Below are 18,787 nucleotides of genomic sequence, written 5' to 3'. Positions count from 1 at the left end.
CTTGATTTGCATTTCCCTGATCGCTAAGGAAGTTGAGCATGACCTTAGGTGTCTTTTGGCCATTTGAACTTCTTCTGTTGAGAGATCTCTGTTCAACTCAGTGCCCCATTTTATAATTGGGTTGATTAGCCTTTTACGGTCTAGTTTCTTGAGTTCTTTATATATTTTGGAGATCAGACCTTTGTCAGTTGAGGGGTTGGTGAAGATCTTCTCCCAGTCAGTGGGTTGCCTTTCTGTCTTAGCGACAGTGTCCTTTGCTTTACAGAAGCTTCTCAGTCTCAGGAGGTCCCATTTATTCGATGAGGCCCTTACTGTCTGTGCTGCTGGGGTTATACGTAGGAAGTAGTCTCCTGTGCCCACGTGTTCTAGAGTACTTCCCACTTTCTCTTCAATCAGGTTCGACAGAAATTCTTGTAATGCTAATACTCTACCATTAAATGAAAACTGCTTTCAGGATATTTTGTTGCTCTTGCCAAAACTTGGTAAGAATTGAAGTGGACTTTTGGGGTACTTTTCAAGGAACTCCTAGGAAGGGGCCTCTGGATATAGAAGAAGCAGAAGGAAAAGAAATTGAATTATTATATTAACTTTGTCAATGATGTTTTCTATGCATTATCCCATTCATCATTTCATAGGCTGTACAGTAACAAGTGCTATTGTTTCTACTCTCTTCATAAGAAAATACAGATGTAGAGAGCTGTCCTTCTCCCATCTCAACCATCTCATTCTTTTATATTCTCTCCCCCTCCCCTTCTCCTCTCCTCTTTTCCTTCCCTTCCACCTTCCCTTCTCCCCCAAGTCCCACGCCCCCCAACCGAAGAGTGGATAAAGAGAATGTGGTACATTTACACAATGGAGTACTACTCAGTGTTGAAAAACAATGATATATTGAGATTTGCATGCAAATAAATGGAAAAAATCATCCTGAGTGAGGTAACCCAAATCCAGAAAGACGAACATGGCATCTTCTCACTCATAAATGGATATTGTATGTAAAGCAAAGGACAACCAGCCTATAATAGACTACCCCAGAGAAGCTAGGTAACATGGAGAACCCTAACAGAAACATACTTGGATTCCCCTGGGAAGGGAAAATAGACAAGATCTCCTGAGAATTTATTTCTAGAATCATTCATTTGGATATATGGCATTTGTTCATTTTGGTTTCCTTATAAACAGGGACATTAAGACAGGAACTTTAAAAAATATATAACCCCAGAAGGGTTCATGTATTAACTCTTTAGTTGCCTAGTGCCTAATCAAGCAGTGCAGACAAGAAGAGGGAGTTTGAATTTTGGATTGATGCAGGCCTGGATTGAATTCTGCTTGTACCAGCTCCTGAACTTGTACGTGATGGTTTACACTGCAGAGCTTCTTCCCTTTTGTCTTGAGTAAAACATATGGGCACAGTCATTTAGCAAGTGCCAACAGAGGTAGAGATTATTGTTCTTCATATTTTAGAGATGGGAAACTAAAAGTTAATCTATATAGTGAATGAACAGGTATGGAGTGGATCCTAATCTCATAACCTCACAAATTAATATAAATTTAACATTATGATAAACTGCAGGAAAGATAGTTTGTAATTCAAAAGCAGAAAATAGAGGGGCCTCACTGTAGCTTCTGTAGGTGATACCTAAGCTGGAATCTGAAGAATGACTTGGTACTAACCAGGACACATCCATCTATGAGCCATCTGGATTTTTTCAGATTCTTTGCATCCTCTTTTGCGGCTGACAAACTGCCTCCCTCCCTCCCTTCCTCCATTCCTCCCTTCATCTCTCACTCTTCTCTATCCTCCCCCGTTTCCATTCATCATCTCTTTCCCTCCTACTCTCCTCTTCCCCTTGTCTTCATGCCTCATTTTAAACAAGTGCTATACCACTGAGCCACATTCCCAGTTCATCTCTCTTCTTAAATTCAATTTTCAGCTGGTACCCATTATTTTTATAAGGTGATCTTGCCGCCTGTTTCACCTAGAAACTCAATGTTTTCAGGTGTAGCTGCATTATTTAATCCACTCATCTATTTTTGTTTTCTAGAGTCATTCATTGTCATCTTCACTCGTACTTGTTGTCCAGTCTTAAAAGGAAAACACAACCTTTTATCCTTCAGTTCTTACTTATAACTCTCAGGATTAAAACCAAATCTTAGAACATTATCCTTAAGGTATGTCTATTTAATCTTATCTTATATCACAACCAAAACAGATCATCCGCAGCTCCGTGAATGTGTTAAGATTTATCTATTCTTTATATTAGCATAATCGGTTCACATTGAGGACACACGATTCCCCCTAATTTGTCAACATCTCTTTGGCAAATACTTCTCATCTGTATTTGACAGCTTGCATCTCAGTTTCTTAAATGCCTGTCACTGAATGACCATCCCCAAGATCAGACTGAGTACCTACCTTTCCTCTGGACTTCTAAGTGCTTACTTCTTTCCTGGAACTTGCCATATCATTTGATAACTAGTCATTGTGTGAATCCAGGGCACAAAAATATGTGGGTATGTAAGAAACTTCCACTTTAAAATATTTATCAAGCCGTCTTATATTTAACAGTCTCCCAGGAAAGTAAAATGTACAATTTTAGTTAGTTGTTGGACTGACTGCTGGGTTATGCAAATATTTGAAGCCTTAGATAGTCTTCGAGTTATGGTATTCCCTTTTGGTTATTGAGTGTTAAAGTTCCATTATTTTTTTGATATATTCTATGAACTACTATTTTGTCTAATGCTGGAATTGTCTGTTTTATATTTTCTGCTGCCAGCTGTATTTTATGCTTAGGAGATTGAATCATTACTGAGATTGTGCCCCTTGTGTCTATGACCAAGTATACTTAAGCAAATGCATCTGATTTTACATCTCTGCCTTGCCTGCTGCCATCTACTGCTGAGTGGTTCCTTGTTTAGCTTATCCAGAATTGTTGAGTTATGCATACCCTTTGCCTTATGTTTAAAACTAAGTCTCCTGCCAGGACCCTAAAGATAGTCTTGAAGGAGGGAAAGGGACCCAAAATTTTTGTACCTCTTGCAAATGTAGCCACCATTAAGGATATGTTTTTCTGTCCTTCATTATTACTTGTCTGTTTAATTGGCCTATGGAGGGCAAGTTGCCAAGCATAGCTTGTGGTACTGTCAGGAACCAGGCCCTGATCCTAACACTAGTAAGACTTGCTCTTCCAGATGAAAGTATGTACATCTCTTCTGTATTCTGGACCAAACCAAGACAGTACAGGGTATGAGACTGAACTCGCTAGTAGGATCCAGAGAGTGGAAAGCCTTGATTGCCATGCTGAAGGTTTTTAAAATTGTGTTCCTATATTTACGTTCTTGAAATTGTGGGTTTTTTTTTATTGAGAATTGCATATACAGGTACTGAATTTACATTATTGACACCTCTCTGTCTCCCCCCTCAAACTTATCACATGCCCCAATCATTTTCTCTCAAATTCAAAGCCTTTTCTTCCTTAACCATTAATGTTCTGTACATATATATGTATATTGTTTATTATTTTCTGAGAGACAGTAGCAGCATAGAGCTTAAAGGCAAATTCCTGAAGAACAAGCTGACTTTCTGTCTCAGCTTCATCACTTGCTAACTAATGAGACTCCAAGATACCCATGTAACATGTTTGTGCCTCCAGTTACTTTATTAGTCAAGTGTGATTACATCAGTATGTATCTATGTAACCCACAATGCTGTGCTGTATTAATATTAAGAGAGTTGCAGGAGTAATATGCTTAGAGATGCTTATGCATCCAAGGGGGAATTATCATTATAAATAATTAAATAAAACAATGGGAAGTCTTTGGGAGAGTTTGTACAAATCTGAGCTTTACATAGTTTGCAGCAGCTACAGTAGGGAGAAGGGTCTGAATGAACTTAATATATTGTAACTTGGAAAGTGTATTCGTCAGTTATAGTAGTTGATCAGTCAAAGGACTCTGAAGGCTTGGCACTAGAAGCATTTCAGGAAAGTATGTGGTGATACAGATGAAACACAAAAGTAGTTAAGAAGAGAATCTTTCTTATATGACACACGCTGATAAAATTTTGGTGGGGATAAGTAAGTGGAAGGAATGTAGAATGACATAGAATTGTGGCTTGGGAAGTTACAGTATCACAGATTAAGCAGAGGAAATGAAGATGTATTGAGTATTCATATCTTTAGGTAGCTCATGTTCTTTGAAACAGAGAAAATTGAATGACCTCATCCATATGTATTTTTAAAGCATTGATGATGTGTGTATTTTAAGAATATCTCCATAAGACGAGCTTAGCTCTGCCACAGGAAATACACGCTTTTCACTCTCTTTCTTTCTTTGATAAGTCTAATATTTATACAACTTAAGGAATCTTACAGAGACAAATCCTTTAGTGACATTGTGCAAGTACAAAGATAATTAGAATACTTCATTGGCAACTTTGTCTTGCATTGGAAGTCTGAAGACTTGTCCAAAAATCTTTGAGGGACAAAAAACATATATAGCCCTTGTAGTCTGAGGGTATAACACAAGTACACCGGTTCCTAAAAAGTAGCTGTAAAACTAAACATGTACTATAATATTTAGAGCCATGAATACAAACAAGGATTCTGATATTTACTCATAAATTCTAAAATAAGAAGGGAACAATGGTAATTCTCAGCTCAGAAGTTATGTAATTGATTCACATTTTAAAACCAACTCTATACAGTTTGCTTACAAGGTGGAAAGAGCTGGCATGATGCACAGAGCAAATTCAGAGAGACATTAAAAGGCTATTAAGTTTCCACCTTCAGTATCACCCAGAAAGAATGAAAGAAACTACTGTAATACTTCAGGTAACATCAACAAATATGAGCATATATGAGGACTTTTACATTACTTGGTAGAAATTTATATCCTTTCTAATAACAGGAGAGACTTGGAAAACACTAAAGAAAGGTTCTTGATCTGCATGTCTCTGCCTCCTGAGTGCTGGGATTAAAGGCGTGCACCACCACCGCCTGGCTCTAGAGAAAGGTTCTTACAAATTGGAATGATGCAGGAATTATCTATCTTGATAATTTCAATTTTTTGGTATGTGTAGTGTGTATTATGTTCATGCAACTATATGGGCATGTGTGCTGTGCATATGTATGTGTTGGCCAGAGCTTGACAGCAGGTGTCTTCAACTATTGCTTTCTCCTTGTCGTTGGAGACATGCTCGTTCACTGAACTCAGAGCTCGCTAATTTGTTAAGAATGGCTATACAATGAGCTTCAGAGATCTGCCTGACTCTGCTCCCCATCCTATGCACTAAAGTGATAGACATGCATGGCCATGCCCAGCTTCTTCATGGGTGCTGGAGATTCAGACTCAGATCCACAAATGTTCACAGCAGGCACTTTACTGACTTGAGTCATTGCTCGGCATCACTGAGTCATGCTTTTAATGCAAAATCACTGGCATGTGCTCATCATGTGAGGGATGAAGGGGAATAAGAGGACTGAAGAGAGTTGGAGAGCTTTGTACTTACCAAAAAATGAAGCAGATTGGACAGAGACATGTAGTAAGGCTTTTGAGTGGGCTAATTTAACCTTGCATGTTATACATTTACCATGAAACTCATCTACAGTGAGACTCCTTTCATCAACAATTACCTGTTTAGGTTCAGGCACAGAGAAAATATGAATTAGATTTACATAGGAATGTGGTAATTTTTATTTTATTGAAAATAGATTCTCCTCTCAATTTCCCACTCCTCCCAACTCCTCCCAAACTCCCCTCTTCCCCAGTTTCACTTCCCCTCTGTTTTTTTCTTTACAAAAGAAGAGACCTCTATATTTTTAAAAGTTATGATCAAACAGACAGTGGACACCTGAGTTTGGGAGGGAATGTAAAATGGTCTGGACGGAATAAAGATAGAAGTAAGGGAAAATCTGACCCATGTACTGGGAAAAGAAAATACGTCTGTGAACAAAAAGTTTTTCCAAGCTGAAAAATAATTACTTGCAATACTTAAAATCATAAGCTGGAGGCAAAGTAGATTGGGAGAAGGCAAGTATGCATTTGTAATTTTGTATGTCTGCCTCACTGTCTTCATATAGTAAGTTTTAAGCAAATGAGGAGGGCTAAAGAGATCTTGAGGAATGAGTGTCTCACTTTCTTTCAAGGTGTGAAATAGTTTGGGGGGATAGGAGGTACCAGCCATTCTAAACAACTCATTGTTTAGAATGGCTCATGGCCACACCCTCTGGGGGAATCATTCAACTACAAGTGTTGTGAACAAGGTCTACCTTCTCCTTCTAAAGTTTCAATGACAAACCAATGTATAAGCTCACCAAACTTTGTTCTGGGGAACCAGTGAGTTGATCATGCTTGCTTACACATTATGAGTGGCCTTACAAGTAAGTCATTTTATTCCCTGAGGTCAGCTTGGCTTTAGTTATCCACCAGTGATTAAACTAGTTATGGAACAAGCTAACTTTCTTCATCTAGGAGTTTTGCAGGAAGAATAGTGCAGACTGTTGAGAGAAGGAACAGTGTTTTACCAAGAGGAACTCTACCTCAGGACATTGTGGTAATACACAAAGCATATTGGATAAGCTGGCATTACTGGGCCCTGCAGATGTCACACAGGAGTAAAGCTGTGTGAGTGTCATCATAAAAGCAGCACTGCCAACAAACCTCAGAAGCTCCTTCAGTAGATATTTCCTGTTGTTTAACAACATCAAGGATTTTGAAAGCCTCGAAGAGGAACACTGAAGCATTGGAATGTCACAATTTATTTTATCACTTCCGAATGTTGTAGCTGCAATGCTTGAAAGTAGGTTGATGGTTCTATATGTTTTCTCTATGGAATGAGTATGTATGAGACCTTCAACCAAGGATAATTAAATGAGGTTCTTTCAAAGAACGCTATGCAAGGTTCAGACACTAAGGTTTGAACACACAAATGGTGGCACTATATATGTGGTTTCTTGGATATCTGAGAATAAATTGATATAAACTTCAATCCATTTTATACATATTGCCAAGTTTCCATCTAATTCAAATTTTAAGTTACAGGTTCTGCTAAAATAAGAAAGCTTGCTTTAATTTCATGTGACTACCTGGGGCTAGTGAGTCCAGAGTTGCATGAAGAGTTCACAGCCTCATTGCCATAGGTCAACAGTGGCCCTGGGCCTCAGTGAACTTGTTGTTCTATCATGCTTGAGGGGTTCTACTCATCTGCTTGATCAAAAGAAGCTGTGTACCAAGACCATACTCTACTATGTAGGATGAAAAAAGATGAGAAGGGTAAGAAAGGCCTAATCTCTTTAAAGGCTGGTTTCAAAGATAAGAGGTAATGCTGCCATTTGCATCTCCTAGTCAAGAAATTTAATAACATGCTTCATGGAGCTGAAAGGACAGTCTGAAACACGATCTTCAAATACGGGTCTTCATTTTACCTGGCTATGTACCCATCTATGTATGCTTGATTTCCACAGTGTCTGAAGCTGATGGCTTGTTATCTCAGCCACATCACCTCCAAAGATAAGTCATCTTTCTACTGGTAACAAATGAAAACCATACATTATAATTCTTAATTATTTTCCTCTGCTCCATCAATAGAAACAAGGCCAGGAAATACTACGCCTTGTCTGTTTTCAGAATTGGGTGCAAGATGGAAGCTCAGGAAATGCCTAAAATCATGATTTGATTTGGATAGACACCCATGACCATGTCAGCACTAGTACCGTAAGCAAACTTGGATTTAGGCAAATATTATACAAACAGAAACTATGGGATTTATTTTGATGAGAAAACTCTAATTTCACTTAGGGAAGTGTCAGGCATAGGTTCAACACAGCTGTCAAAAAGGACAATACTTACAAGTAGACCTGTTGCTTAGGATGAAGATGTTCATTTATAGCTCTTAAATTTGTGGAGGAGGGATACAAAGCACCAGTACTTTTAAATAAGAGAATTTGTTGCAATAAAGGTTTTCAGTCTGCCCAGAAATGAGAAAGCTCTGGCTAAAAATGAATAAAAATAACTTTAAAAGAGAAAATTTAGGGTTGAAATATGACTTTAATCTGCAACATAAATATGGAAATGATTCTTCTGAAGAGAAAGTACTAATAAAAATTGTATCAAAAAAAATTTTACCAGGCATGGAGGTCTATTTCTGTAATCTCAGCCACCATAGGCAGAAGGATTATGAGTTTGAAGCTAGGCTGGGGTATGTAGCAAATTAGAGGCTTTATAGCAATTTTGGGAACTTAATGCCTGGCTTTAAAAGTGAAAACTTGTCAGACCAAAATTTGAAAAACAAAAGAAAGGCATCCTTAGTTTTGAAAAAAATAAGGATAACAAGTTATCCAAACATATATCAGCATCCACTATTAGAAAAGAGAAATATGAGATTTGTCAGTAAATTCTACCACTAATGCAGGTCAGTGTTTTTCCATGATGTTAGATTTATTGAATGCCAGTAGATTCACAAGTTACATTGACTACACCAGCTTTACTTATCTAAATACTCTCGGTTTGACTTGGGTTCATGACAAGATAAAATTGCAAATTTTCATTACATTTCAAATTGACTGTTAGCATTCATAACATTCAAATCACATACCTACAAATTATCGAAACCTTTAAAAGGTTTAAAGAGACAATAGGAGTAAAAAAGCAAATTAGAGTATTATTGTGAAGGGTCAGGACAGATATCCAGCTATTGAGTTAATGAACAGATCATAGAGGTTAATGATAAGGGCCCAATGGTGTGGAAATGGGCAGCACTGGTGCCAGGCAGGAATATGTTGAGCTGAACCGGAGGATCATTGAAAATTTTTCTTTAGGCAATCTCTAAGCCAGAGGATATCCCAATAACATTGAGTGACCCACAGCAAAGAGATGGGTTGGTATGCTAAGTTTCTGTCTACAGTGCTTTTTCTTAACTGGGCCTCTGTGTCCTTTGACCACACTTGAAATTCCATATATTTGGTGTGTTCAACATCTGGGGTTATCTTCCTATTTTATCTTATCCTGTTATATGTCTTGATAAATCTTCTAAGTGAAGGTAGGACTGGTCATCCATAGCATCCGACTGGATAAAAAAGTCTTTTTTTTTTTTTTTTTTTTTTTTTTTTTNTTTTTTTTTCGAGACAGGGTTTCTCTGTAGCTTTGAAGTCTGTCCTGGAATTAGCTCTTGTAGACCAGGCTGGCTTCGAACTCACAGAGATCCATCTACCTCTGCCTCTGAGTGCTGGGATTAAAGGCCTGTGCCACGACTGCCTGGCTAAGTATCTGCTTTATATGCTGAGTAAAAAAATAAAATAAAATAAAATAAAAACAAGGGAAAGAGGGAGAAAAGAAGAAAAGAAAGTCAAAAAGGAGAAAACAAGAGAAGGCAGCTTGAGGATCATAATGCAGGAGGAAGGAGGAAAAAAAACAACAGCAAGGAGCTGAAGTAGTGTGACTCTCCAAAATTTGCATTCCAGGCTTAAGCAGAACAGACCTAATGCTGCCTACAGGAACGCACTTACTAGAACTCTTTGGGACTGTGCTCTACTACATTCTTTTATCCCTGAGTGTTTTCAAGACACCAAAAAGAAAAGAAAAGGGGGGGGGGGCAAAGTCTAGTAGGACACAGGTACTATTTGTACTTGCTCGTGGTTTCTAATTCAGAATTTATTTCTGGTTCTCTGTTGGTTCAGACCTTCAACTGTATTTCAGTCAGCAAATGTTTTTAAAGCATTTATGTAAAAAATGTAGTTAAAATTGTTTCTCATGGTTTTCTACAGAAAACATACATAGAAGAAAGCAAATGAAATTTTGAACTGCATTCAGAAAATAGAGATGTTCAATATTGTAGGAAAATGGTAGGTTTATTTATTTATTCCTTTGTTATTTGTCTTTATGTATATGTATATGCCTTTTTGAATGCAAGTTAGTGTTAAGTCTTTTGAAGGATGCTTAGCTTGTACCAAGGGTGTTGAAAGTCAAACTCTAGTCATTAGGACTACACAGTAAGGACTTTTAAGTGCCAAACCAACCCTTCTATCTTATCATATTTTAACTTATCTTGTTGTCTGTCTATCTATCTATCTATCTATCTATCTATCTATCTATCTATCTATCTATCTATCTGTATTTTGTGTGTGTATAGATGTGGCTATACCACTACACTCCTACATCAGATTTGGCAGTGAGCACGTTTATTGACCTATCATGTTGGCCTCAAGTTTATAAAAATAACACTATTTATTAAAAATACAATAAGTTAACACAGCTTAACAAAATAATTTGAACAAATAGGAAATAGTTGGTAATCATTGGTGAAATAAACTGTGGTAGTTTCTCTCTCTGTCTATGTGTGTGTGTGTGTGCATGAATGCACGCATATCTACACATGTTCATATATGTATGTACATAAGTGTACATGATATATGAATATGTATGATATGTGTGTGCATTCATATTTGTGAGTGTGGATGCATGTTTGCCATGGTACCCATGTGAAAGTCAGAGGACATTTTGAGGTTCAGCCTTTGCCTTTTACCTTGTTTGAGATCAGGGTCTTTCTTTTGTTGTTTGCCACTACAGACACAAGGTGAACAAGGCAAGGAACATCCAAAAATTCCCCTGCCTCCATTGCTTACCTCTGTGTAATAGCACTGGGATTAGAGAACAGCAAAACCAACTTTTTGACATGGGTTCTGGGGATTTGAATTCAGGTCCACAGACTTGTATGCAATGCACTTATATACTGAGCTAGCTAACCAACTCAAACTTTGGAAGATTCTAATCTCCTCATACAAATGCTCATGCTTTTCACGATACTTTTTGATAAATAATCTTAAATTACCCTGACATGAGTCTCTCAAATAGCACTATCCTGTTACTAAATGTGTGTGTGTTTATGTGTGTGTGTGTGTGTGTGTTTGAACAATCTAAGGAAGTGTAAGATGGGAGCAAGCCTTTACATGAGATGGTCACTGTTCATATTTTAAAGAGATAAATAATGAGAGATCTCCTCACAAATGTAAATCCTGCAATGCATAGAAAACTGATCAAAGAGGATATTGTGTATTTTGAAAATCTGAAAATTTGAGTGTCCTTGCCATGATCTTTGATCATTATATGAAGAAGAATTGACCTCATTACTAGTGACTGAATGGGACTCTCATAGTATGATAGGATGCGCTTGTTTTCAAATTTGTATTAGTATGTATCAATTGTATGTAATTGTGGACTTCATTGTTCTGTTTTCATACATACATATAACAAATTTTCATCATACTTACACCACATTCACCCTCTTTTGTCCCCCTTCCTCTCACTCTTATCTCCTTATACTTACATAATAGCCACCTTTCCTCTTCCATGTCATTGTTTTTCTGTTCTAGATTTCACACATGAGAGAATGTGTGCCTTTATGACATATATGCTCATTTTGATGTAAAGAATCTTTGTTTCAAGACTTACCTTCCTGGAAGAGAGCTCTTGTTCTCTCCTAAGAGGTAAGACTCATCTCCCCCACACAGATGCCATTGTCTTATGCGCAGGAAAAAAAGACAAATTTAAAGTTAAGTTGGGCATTAATGGACAACAATTTAATCAATCATGCCCCTGCACTAAAGCCTTCCCAAAGCCCTAAGATTTGGGGTCAGGGTGCTTCTGGGTAGCTGAATATGTGGTGGTGCCTGGAGAAGGCAGGGGAGCTCTGTGACCTGTCTCACATGCCATTCAAATCACCAAATTATTCGTCTGCATATTCCATAATATTATTTGTAGTGAACGAAGACATTTAAGTGATGTTTCCTGGCTTTTGTGAGCTATGATAGAAAATGAATGTAACTCGAGAAGGAGGTTATGAGAGCCCTGATTTGTAGGTAAACTGTATCAGCCCTCAACTTGCCATGCTTTTTGAAATAAATCAGAGGACACGCAGATGCTGTCTGTTAGGTAACTGCTTGGGTACTGGTAGAGAGAAATGCTTACAGATTTGGATGGCCAGAGATGAAATCATTATTATGGTTCTAATTGTGTGAAAAACAGGGAAAATCCTTCGTGTTTCCCATTCCTTTTTCTTAACTTTTGTTGATTTCTTGTGGATTTCCGATCATGCACCCTGACCCCACTTATAGCCCTGTCCCTTCTTTTCTATTCATAAGAGTTAAGTGTACTTATTGTCTTCAAATTTTGCCTCACCATTCTATTTTGAACTCTCTTTAATTTGTTGTGATTCAGCCATTCTACTGCATGAGTTCATTTATAGAGAGCACCTTTCAGCTTCTCTTTGCTAAATCTAATAAACAATTCCCAAGTCCCGTCTTACTTCATATAGCAGGACCTTTTGACACTGCCTGTCATTGTACTGGTCCTGGAAACACTTTCTCTACTTGGAAAAAAGTGGGACACCACCAACTCTGACATTTTGGCCTCTGCTTCATATCCTTTGTACCTTCCTCTTTGTACACTGACCTTTTCTATATTTGAAGGTTCTAGTCCATGATCCTCCTCTACCATACATGTCAACACTACCTCATCTACAGTATCTTATAAGTAATTTCCATTGTGCCAAAGTACTTGCAGTACTTCCATGGCTCTCATATTTGTACTTACAGCAATGGTCCTCCCTTACTCTGCAAAGTCAACTATTTACTTACTTCTACCATTATTATTCTGGTAGATTAAATGTAACTATTGCAAACTGAACTCTTAATTCTCACCCTCAGGCCCCAGAAGTAATTATCAGTTGCCTATGCCAAAATAGAGGCATTTTTCTTGGACAGTCTATACCCAATACACTATTAAATTATTCCTGTATCGCCATTGCTGTCAGCCTGTTCCAATTCACTAAATACTTTACCATGAGTCATTGCTTCTACAATATCTTTTTATGTGATAATATTTTCAAATATAATTTATGAGGCTGGGGAGGTGGTGACATCATTGAAATGCTTGCTCTACAAGCATACAGATCTATGTTCAGACCCCAGCACCTATGTGATACGTTTGACATATGGGCATGGGTCTGTAATACCAGTGTTGAGAAAGCAGATAGAGGAGGGTTCCTGGGCTTTCCTGGCCAACCAGACTAGACAAATTGGCAAGATCCAGATCCAGTGGGAGACTCTGTCTCAAAAACTACAATGGAGAGTGACTGAGGAAGATAACTGATGTCACTCTCTGGCCTCCACACATATGTGTACACACATACATGTAAACCATGCACATGTGCATGCATACAGTAATGCATACATAATTAAAGCAAAATATAATTTATGTCATATCAATTTGTTCATAGCTGTCCAGCTATTTCATGTTTCACTACAAGTAAATAAAATATTTACTGCTGTGTCACCCCCTGCCATGTCTAAGAAGATAGAATTATCTTCCAATCTTTCCTATTCTCAAGCCTGGTATGATGGCAAACCCCTCTAATTCCAGCACTTGGTAGGTGGAAATAAGAGTATAAGGAGTTCAAGGCTAGCTTCCACTATATAGCAAGTTTAAGAACAGTTCCAGCTACATGAAACCTTATTTCTAAAAGCAAAGCAGCATTAAACACACACACACACACAGACAGACAGACAGACAGACAGACAGACACACACACACACACACACACACACACACACACACACCTCATACCAAACCACAATATCAAATCAGCCTTTCCTATTCTCTGTCTCGCTGGTCTTGCTGTTCCTGGAACTACTAAGCCTAAGCTTATTACTGCTATACGGCTTTAGATTGTGCAATTTCTTCTCCTTGGAAAATTCTTTCCATGTATCTTACTCTGGCTGAGTATCTTAATGTCACTTTCTCTGAGAGACATTCCTTCATCATCCTATCAAAAATGAACCACCATCAATGTCATTCTTGATACCATGCTTTTTCACAATTTATAAAGATTTGATGACTTCACCATCTGCCTCCAACACAAGAAGTGAAGGTAAATACTGTTTTTTATTGTTCATTGCTGTATCTTCAGTACTTATAACAGTATGTGGCAGATAATAGGCTCCTAAAATTAATTTCTGTATAATAGATATATAATATAAATACTTAATTGTATTTGCAAGCATTTGTTTCTCTAACTGAAGGCATAATATGATGCAATATATTATGATCTACTAAATACCAGCCCCATGTTCTTTCAGCCTGTATCTTGTAGACATGAGAGAACAGACTGGCAAAATAATAAGTAAGGATTCTAAAACCTACTATTGCACATTGTGCATTGTGCTTTTAATGACTATTGAGGTGCTGGATGACAGCCTATTCCTTGCCTTTGAAGTAGTTGCATGATGTGAATGTTTTGGGTACAGGACACAATATTTACAAACCAGTCTTTGAAAGCATCAGAGGAGTGTGGAGGAGGAGAAGGAGAGGATGAGATAAAGATAGAAAAAGGGAGGGGGAGAGAAAGATTGCTTGTTATATCCTGAACAGTGATCTCTGTCAAGGCAGTACTTTTCTCTTCAGCTAAAAGGGTATTTTTAAATTAATACTTTACTGATTTTTAAGATTTTTTTTTCTAATTGATGCCTTACATAAAAAGTGTATAGCCACCATCTTTAGTGGGTTATTATGAAAAGTGTTTTATTGCTTTGTTGGGTAGGATTATAAAATAACAAAGTTCTCATCTGCTTAAATTAGAGACAGATTTTGAATTATGTAAATTGTGCACAGATGCTGAAATGTGTGAGATGATTTTTGAATGTATACTTTGAACCTAGATAATACTATGGAAGTCAAAGGCAAATTCTTTAGCTTGGATAGCACTTTAGGAAACTTGCTTGCCAGATGAACTCAGGATACCATATGGGAATCTATCTAAAGGGGGAATAAAGAATAGGATGATTCCTTATGGGTTGATAAGATTTTTTTAATGTATTCTATAAATAATAGTGAGCATTTATATCAGCACTCAATCTTAGCAGGGATGTAAATATAATGATGCTGTGGCTAACTGAGTGCTTCAATGATATGTTACAAGAAACATCCTACCTGTATTTAATTTAAATATAATTACCGTGATCATACAGCATGTACCAGTATTCCTTATGTCTTATTTTTGTATGAAACTATTTGCATTATTTGATTGGTGGCAGTCATGATAAATTTGTGTGGCTCAAAGTTACTGTTTTAATGTATGTGAAACCATATTCAGAATTCCTTACTTGCTTATCTACTGTGAGACATGTTATTATCAAAATTACATTTGACTCACCAATAGTTCATAGGCTGATTACTGTATGTGTGAGGCATGAATCAATCTCAGCACGATATTAGGTCTCAAAAACCTGGCAACTTCTAGACATGCTGATTCTGATGCTGAGTCATGGCCATATTCAGAAGCTATGAATAGTTTACACTTGTTGGATGGTGTCCTTGAAAGAAGATTAGTTATCCAGTAATGCAGTACTCTTGAGTCACATCCTAAAACCATGACAAGAAGCACTAAAAGCACTGCAGACTGACTGATGCAATTGAAAACAACATCCTAGGGAAAAATAATGGACCATGGCTAAGACTGGTTGGAAGACTGTGTTCTCTGTTTAAAGGTGCATGAGCTTTAGAAAACAATAAATATCTTTGCTGTGCCTCTTTTGCAATATTGAGGTAATAAAATTAGCTATCACCATTTGAGAAATTTAGCTGTGGTAATTTGCATGAAGTACCTGGTACAGAGATTGATCCATGGTAAGGGCTAAATAAACTACAGATCCTATGATCGTTTTCTAAGGTCATATGGCAAAGTTGGCATTAGAGCCTCAAATTGTTTTCTCATTTTTACCTGCAGTACAAGTAATCAAGGAATCATTGTTCTCTCTCTCTCTCTCTCTCTCTCTCCTTTCTTATATTAACTAACATTTTTGTTCTTTCGAAGTTCTGTTATAAATTGCTTGGCTTATATCTTTAGATAGCTTGAAATGTGAATAGAAAATACCTAATTTTTAATACTAATTCTATTTAGTTTGTCTATAATAAATAATTATTTGTCTTTGCAAATTATTCTCTTCCTTTTAAAAAAACTTCAATGAAAAAACTATGGTGATTTTAGATAGTTTAGGAAAAATTATTTATTTTTGCCAATATAGAAAAGCAACAAATTATATATTATTGGACTAGAACAATTGTTTTCAATTTGTGGATTTCACAGGGGCCACCTAAGACCATTGGAAAACACAATTCATAACAGTAGCAGAATTATAGTTGTGAAGTAACAATGAAAATAATTTATGATTGGGGGTCCCCACAACATGAGGAAACTGTAATAAGAAGCTGCAGAATTAGGAATGTTGAGAACCACTGCTTTAGAATATTTTCTGTTTCTTCCTTCTCCCACCTGCCTTCCATTTCTATGGCTTTTCTCAAACCTGTGGCCTTGTGACAGTCACATCACTTCTCTCTTACTGTTTGCAACAATGATTCTCCAAACCTACGAGCTAAACTGATTCAATAAACTATTTATACACTACTGGAACCTCAACAAATAAAAGGAATTATTGTCATACAATAAAGTCAGCATAATGGATCATCAAGAGTATTTGAAACTGGAGATTAATTTTAAGTGCCTAGTTTTCAACATTGAGATATAAAACATCAAAAATGGGGGGGATAAATAGATAGAAGCAAGTTATCTTCAAGTTTTGACTAGTGGCAAGATCTTTGTAAGCAACCCTCTTTCATGTTTATAGAGCAATTTATTATTTTCAAAGTACTTGCATATACGTAATCTAATTTGAACATCAAAAAACTCCAGCCAAACTTGTATTATTATCGCTGTTTATAGGTGGAAGATATAATTTGCTTCTAATTTGCCCAGTAGTTTCAGTACCAATAAAACATAGGTGGTTATTTATACTAATAAACTTCTAGGCTATAAACCAATTACTTTCCCCAAATAATAATTGTCAGACTTTAAAATACTTTGTCATAATTAAAAAATTACCTTAGATGGCATTTAGCACCACCCATAAGCTTTTCTTGCTTGTGATTTGTGGAATCATTGTCCTGGCCCTCTGGCTATTTCAGGAACACCTACCTTAAGTTTTTCTGTGTTCTTTATTATCTGGCAGGAAGGAAAACAGTAGAGATTCAATTTAGTGTCTAATGTGGAGAGGAGAGGACAAAGAGAGCTTGTGATAACTGCCTGTGATAATACCATTTCTTGAGAAACCATATTATTGGTAAGTACCTGGAGCTTTTCCAGTAATGCAAGAATAATCCAGCCAATTCTTTGTGTGTGTGCTTGTGAATGCATGAGTGACTCTCTCTGCGTGTGTGCGTGTGTGTGTGGTTGCTGGTGCTGGAACTCACAGCCTTGCTCAGGCTAGGGAGACATTCAATCACTGAGTTCAAACTTCACCCTCAGCCTCGGCCAAATCTTATAGCAAAAGGTTTTGTTGTATTATTGTAAAGAAGTGAGGAAGGAAGGCTGAAAAGAGGAAATCACTGTAGATTTGCCATTCCAAAGGAGACTGTCAATGGGAAACTGTGTCAGCAACAGTGTTACATAAAACCAAATGGGTAGAAACAGGAAGCTGCTTTTTTATTGCTCTTAGGCATGGAAAATACCTAGCCGTAATTGATATCCATGGCTCTGGTTCTACATTATTTATATTTAAATCCTTGCTTCAGCATTTACAGTCTGTGCGACCTGAGGCATGTTGTTTAACTTCTGAGTTTCTTAGCCTCTGGTTTCTAAGATGTCATGAATACAGTATAAATGTTCAAGCTTGACTTTTACAGTTGTGTGAAATAATACCTGTAAAATGAACAATGCTCAGAGTTCATTGTAGGAGATATTATTCTCATTACAGATATTGTGACTTGCTATTTGGTTCTTATGCAAAATAAACAATTTATTTGGATATTACCAGGTAAAACATACAAACAAAGTCCCTAAGTCTCTATCTATACTCAATGACTCAATGCACACACANGAGAGAGAGAGAGAGAGAGAGAGAGAGAGAGAGAGAGAGAGAGAGAGAGAGTTTTCCTCTGTTCTCTTGGGAAATGTGGTTGAAAAGTAAATGGTATGGTAGTTGGCATGGGTAGGGACAGTAGGTTGTGGAAATTGGGTGTGAGGAGGTTTTTGATACAATAGGTGTAGCCTGACTTTGTAGAACAAGAAAATGAAGTGGCTAGTTATGGAAAGACCTGGGTTTTGATCCTACCTCTGCAAGTGGTAAGTTGTGTGAACTTGGACAACTAGTCTTTCTCTTTGGCGGTTAGTTCTTCATTTAAAAACTTGGATTTCTCTCAAGATGAATTGTTTGATACATTTCCAGTATGTCATGGACATTTAAGATTGTGTATGTGTGCATTCATTACTTCTCCTTCTTTTTGTCTTCAAATACACCTTGTGAAAAAATCCTGGAACCAGTGTACTAATGCCAGTCTCAGTGCTCTAGTGACAGTCCTGCATCCAGGAAGTCAATGATAGAACTGTCTTTGTATTCTTTTCGGAAGGTCTGGGTTGGCTTCAAGGTGTAAGTCACAAATTTATGTTGGGAACTTATCTGAAAATGTCCCCAAGTGCTATCTATCCTATTTTCTATGTTTAAGTGTTTTGGACTGATCAAGTAAATCATATTTAATAGCTGAACTTTAATTTTAGCAGCCTATAGGTAGAAATGGGACAGAAGACTTGAAAACTTTCTACTAAGAGCCAGTGATTTGACCACAAGATTCTAATAGGTTGCAGTTGAAGTTTACTAACTTTAGAAGGTTTTAAGTGAACTGGTTGAAGAGGATGGAATAAGAGAAGAGCTCTACCTTCCACTTAAACTGTGAAGGAGAAAAGAAAAGT

The 18,787-nt window shown here is 37.1% G+C and overlaps 1 protein-coding gene across 10 annotated transcripts in view; it reads left to right on the top strand.

The window, feature by feature from the left end:
* Window positions 1-18,787, top strand: part of Il13ra2 (interleukin 13 receptor subunit alpha 2) — a 68,908-nt gene that overhangs the window by 33,024 nt on the left and 17,097 nt on the right. For 2 of the 10 annotated variants that reach the window (XM_050129092.1, XM_050129090.1), the window contains exons 2-3: window positions 9,759-9,836; window positions 17,052-17,162. The exons of 2 other annotated variants lie outside the window; for them this stretch is intronic. Coding sequence is in view for 2 of the 8 variants with exons in the window: in XM_050129086.1 (XP_049985043.1) it covers window positions 9,834-9,836 (3 nt within the window). In the remaining 6 variants the exon portion in view is untranslated. Of the gene's footprint in view, window positions 1-2,042; window positions 2,170-9,758; window positions 9,837-11,459; window positions 11,478-17,051; window positions 17,163-18,787 lie in introns of those variants that run through there. 6 more of the 10 variants (XM_050129088.1, XM_050129093.1, XM_050129086.1 and 3 more) reach the window with 6 other exon arrangements.

This window comes from Alexandromys fortis, unplaced genomic scaffold, assembly GCF_014885135.2.
Source record: "Alexandromys fortis isolate MF-2015 unplaced genomic scaffold, M_Fortis_MF-2015_v1.1 scaffold_247, whole genome shotgun sequence".
Classification (NCBI taxonomy): Eukaryota; Metazoa; Chordata; class Mammalia; order Rodentia; family Cricetidae; genus Alexandromys; species Alexandromys fortis.
This window is presented reverse-complemented; position numbering and strand designations above follow the sequence as displayed.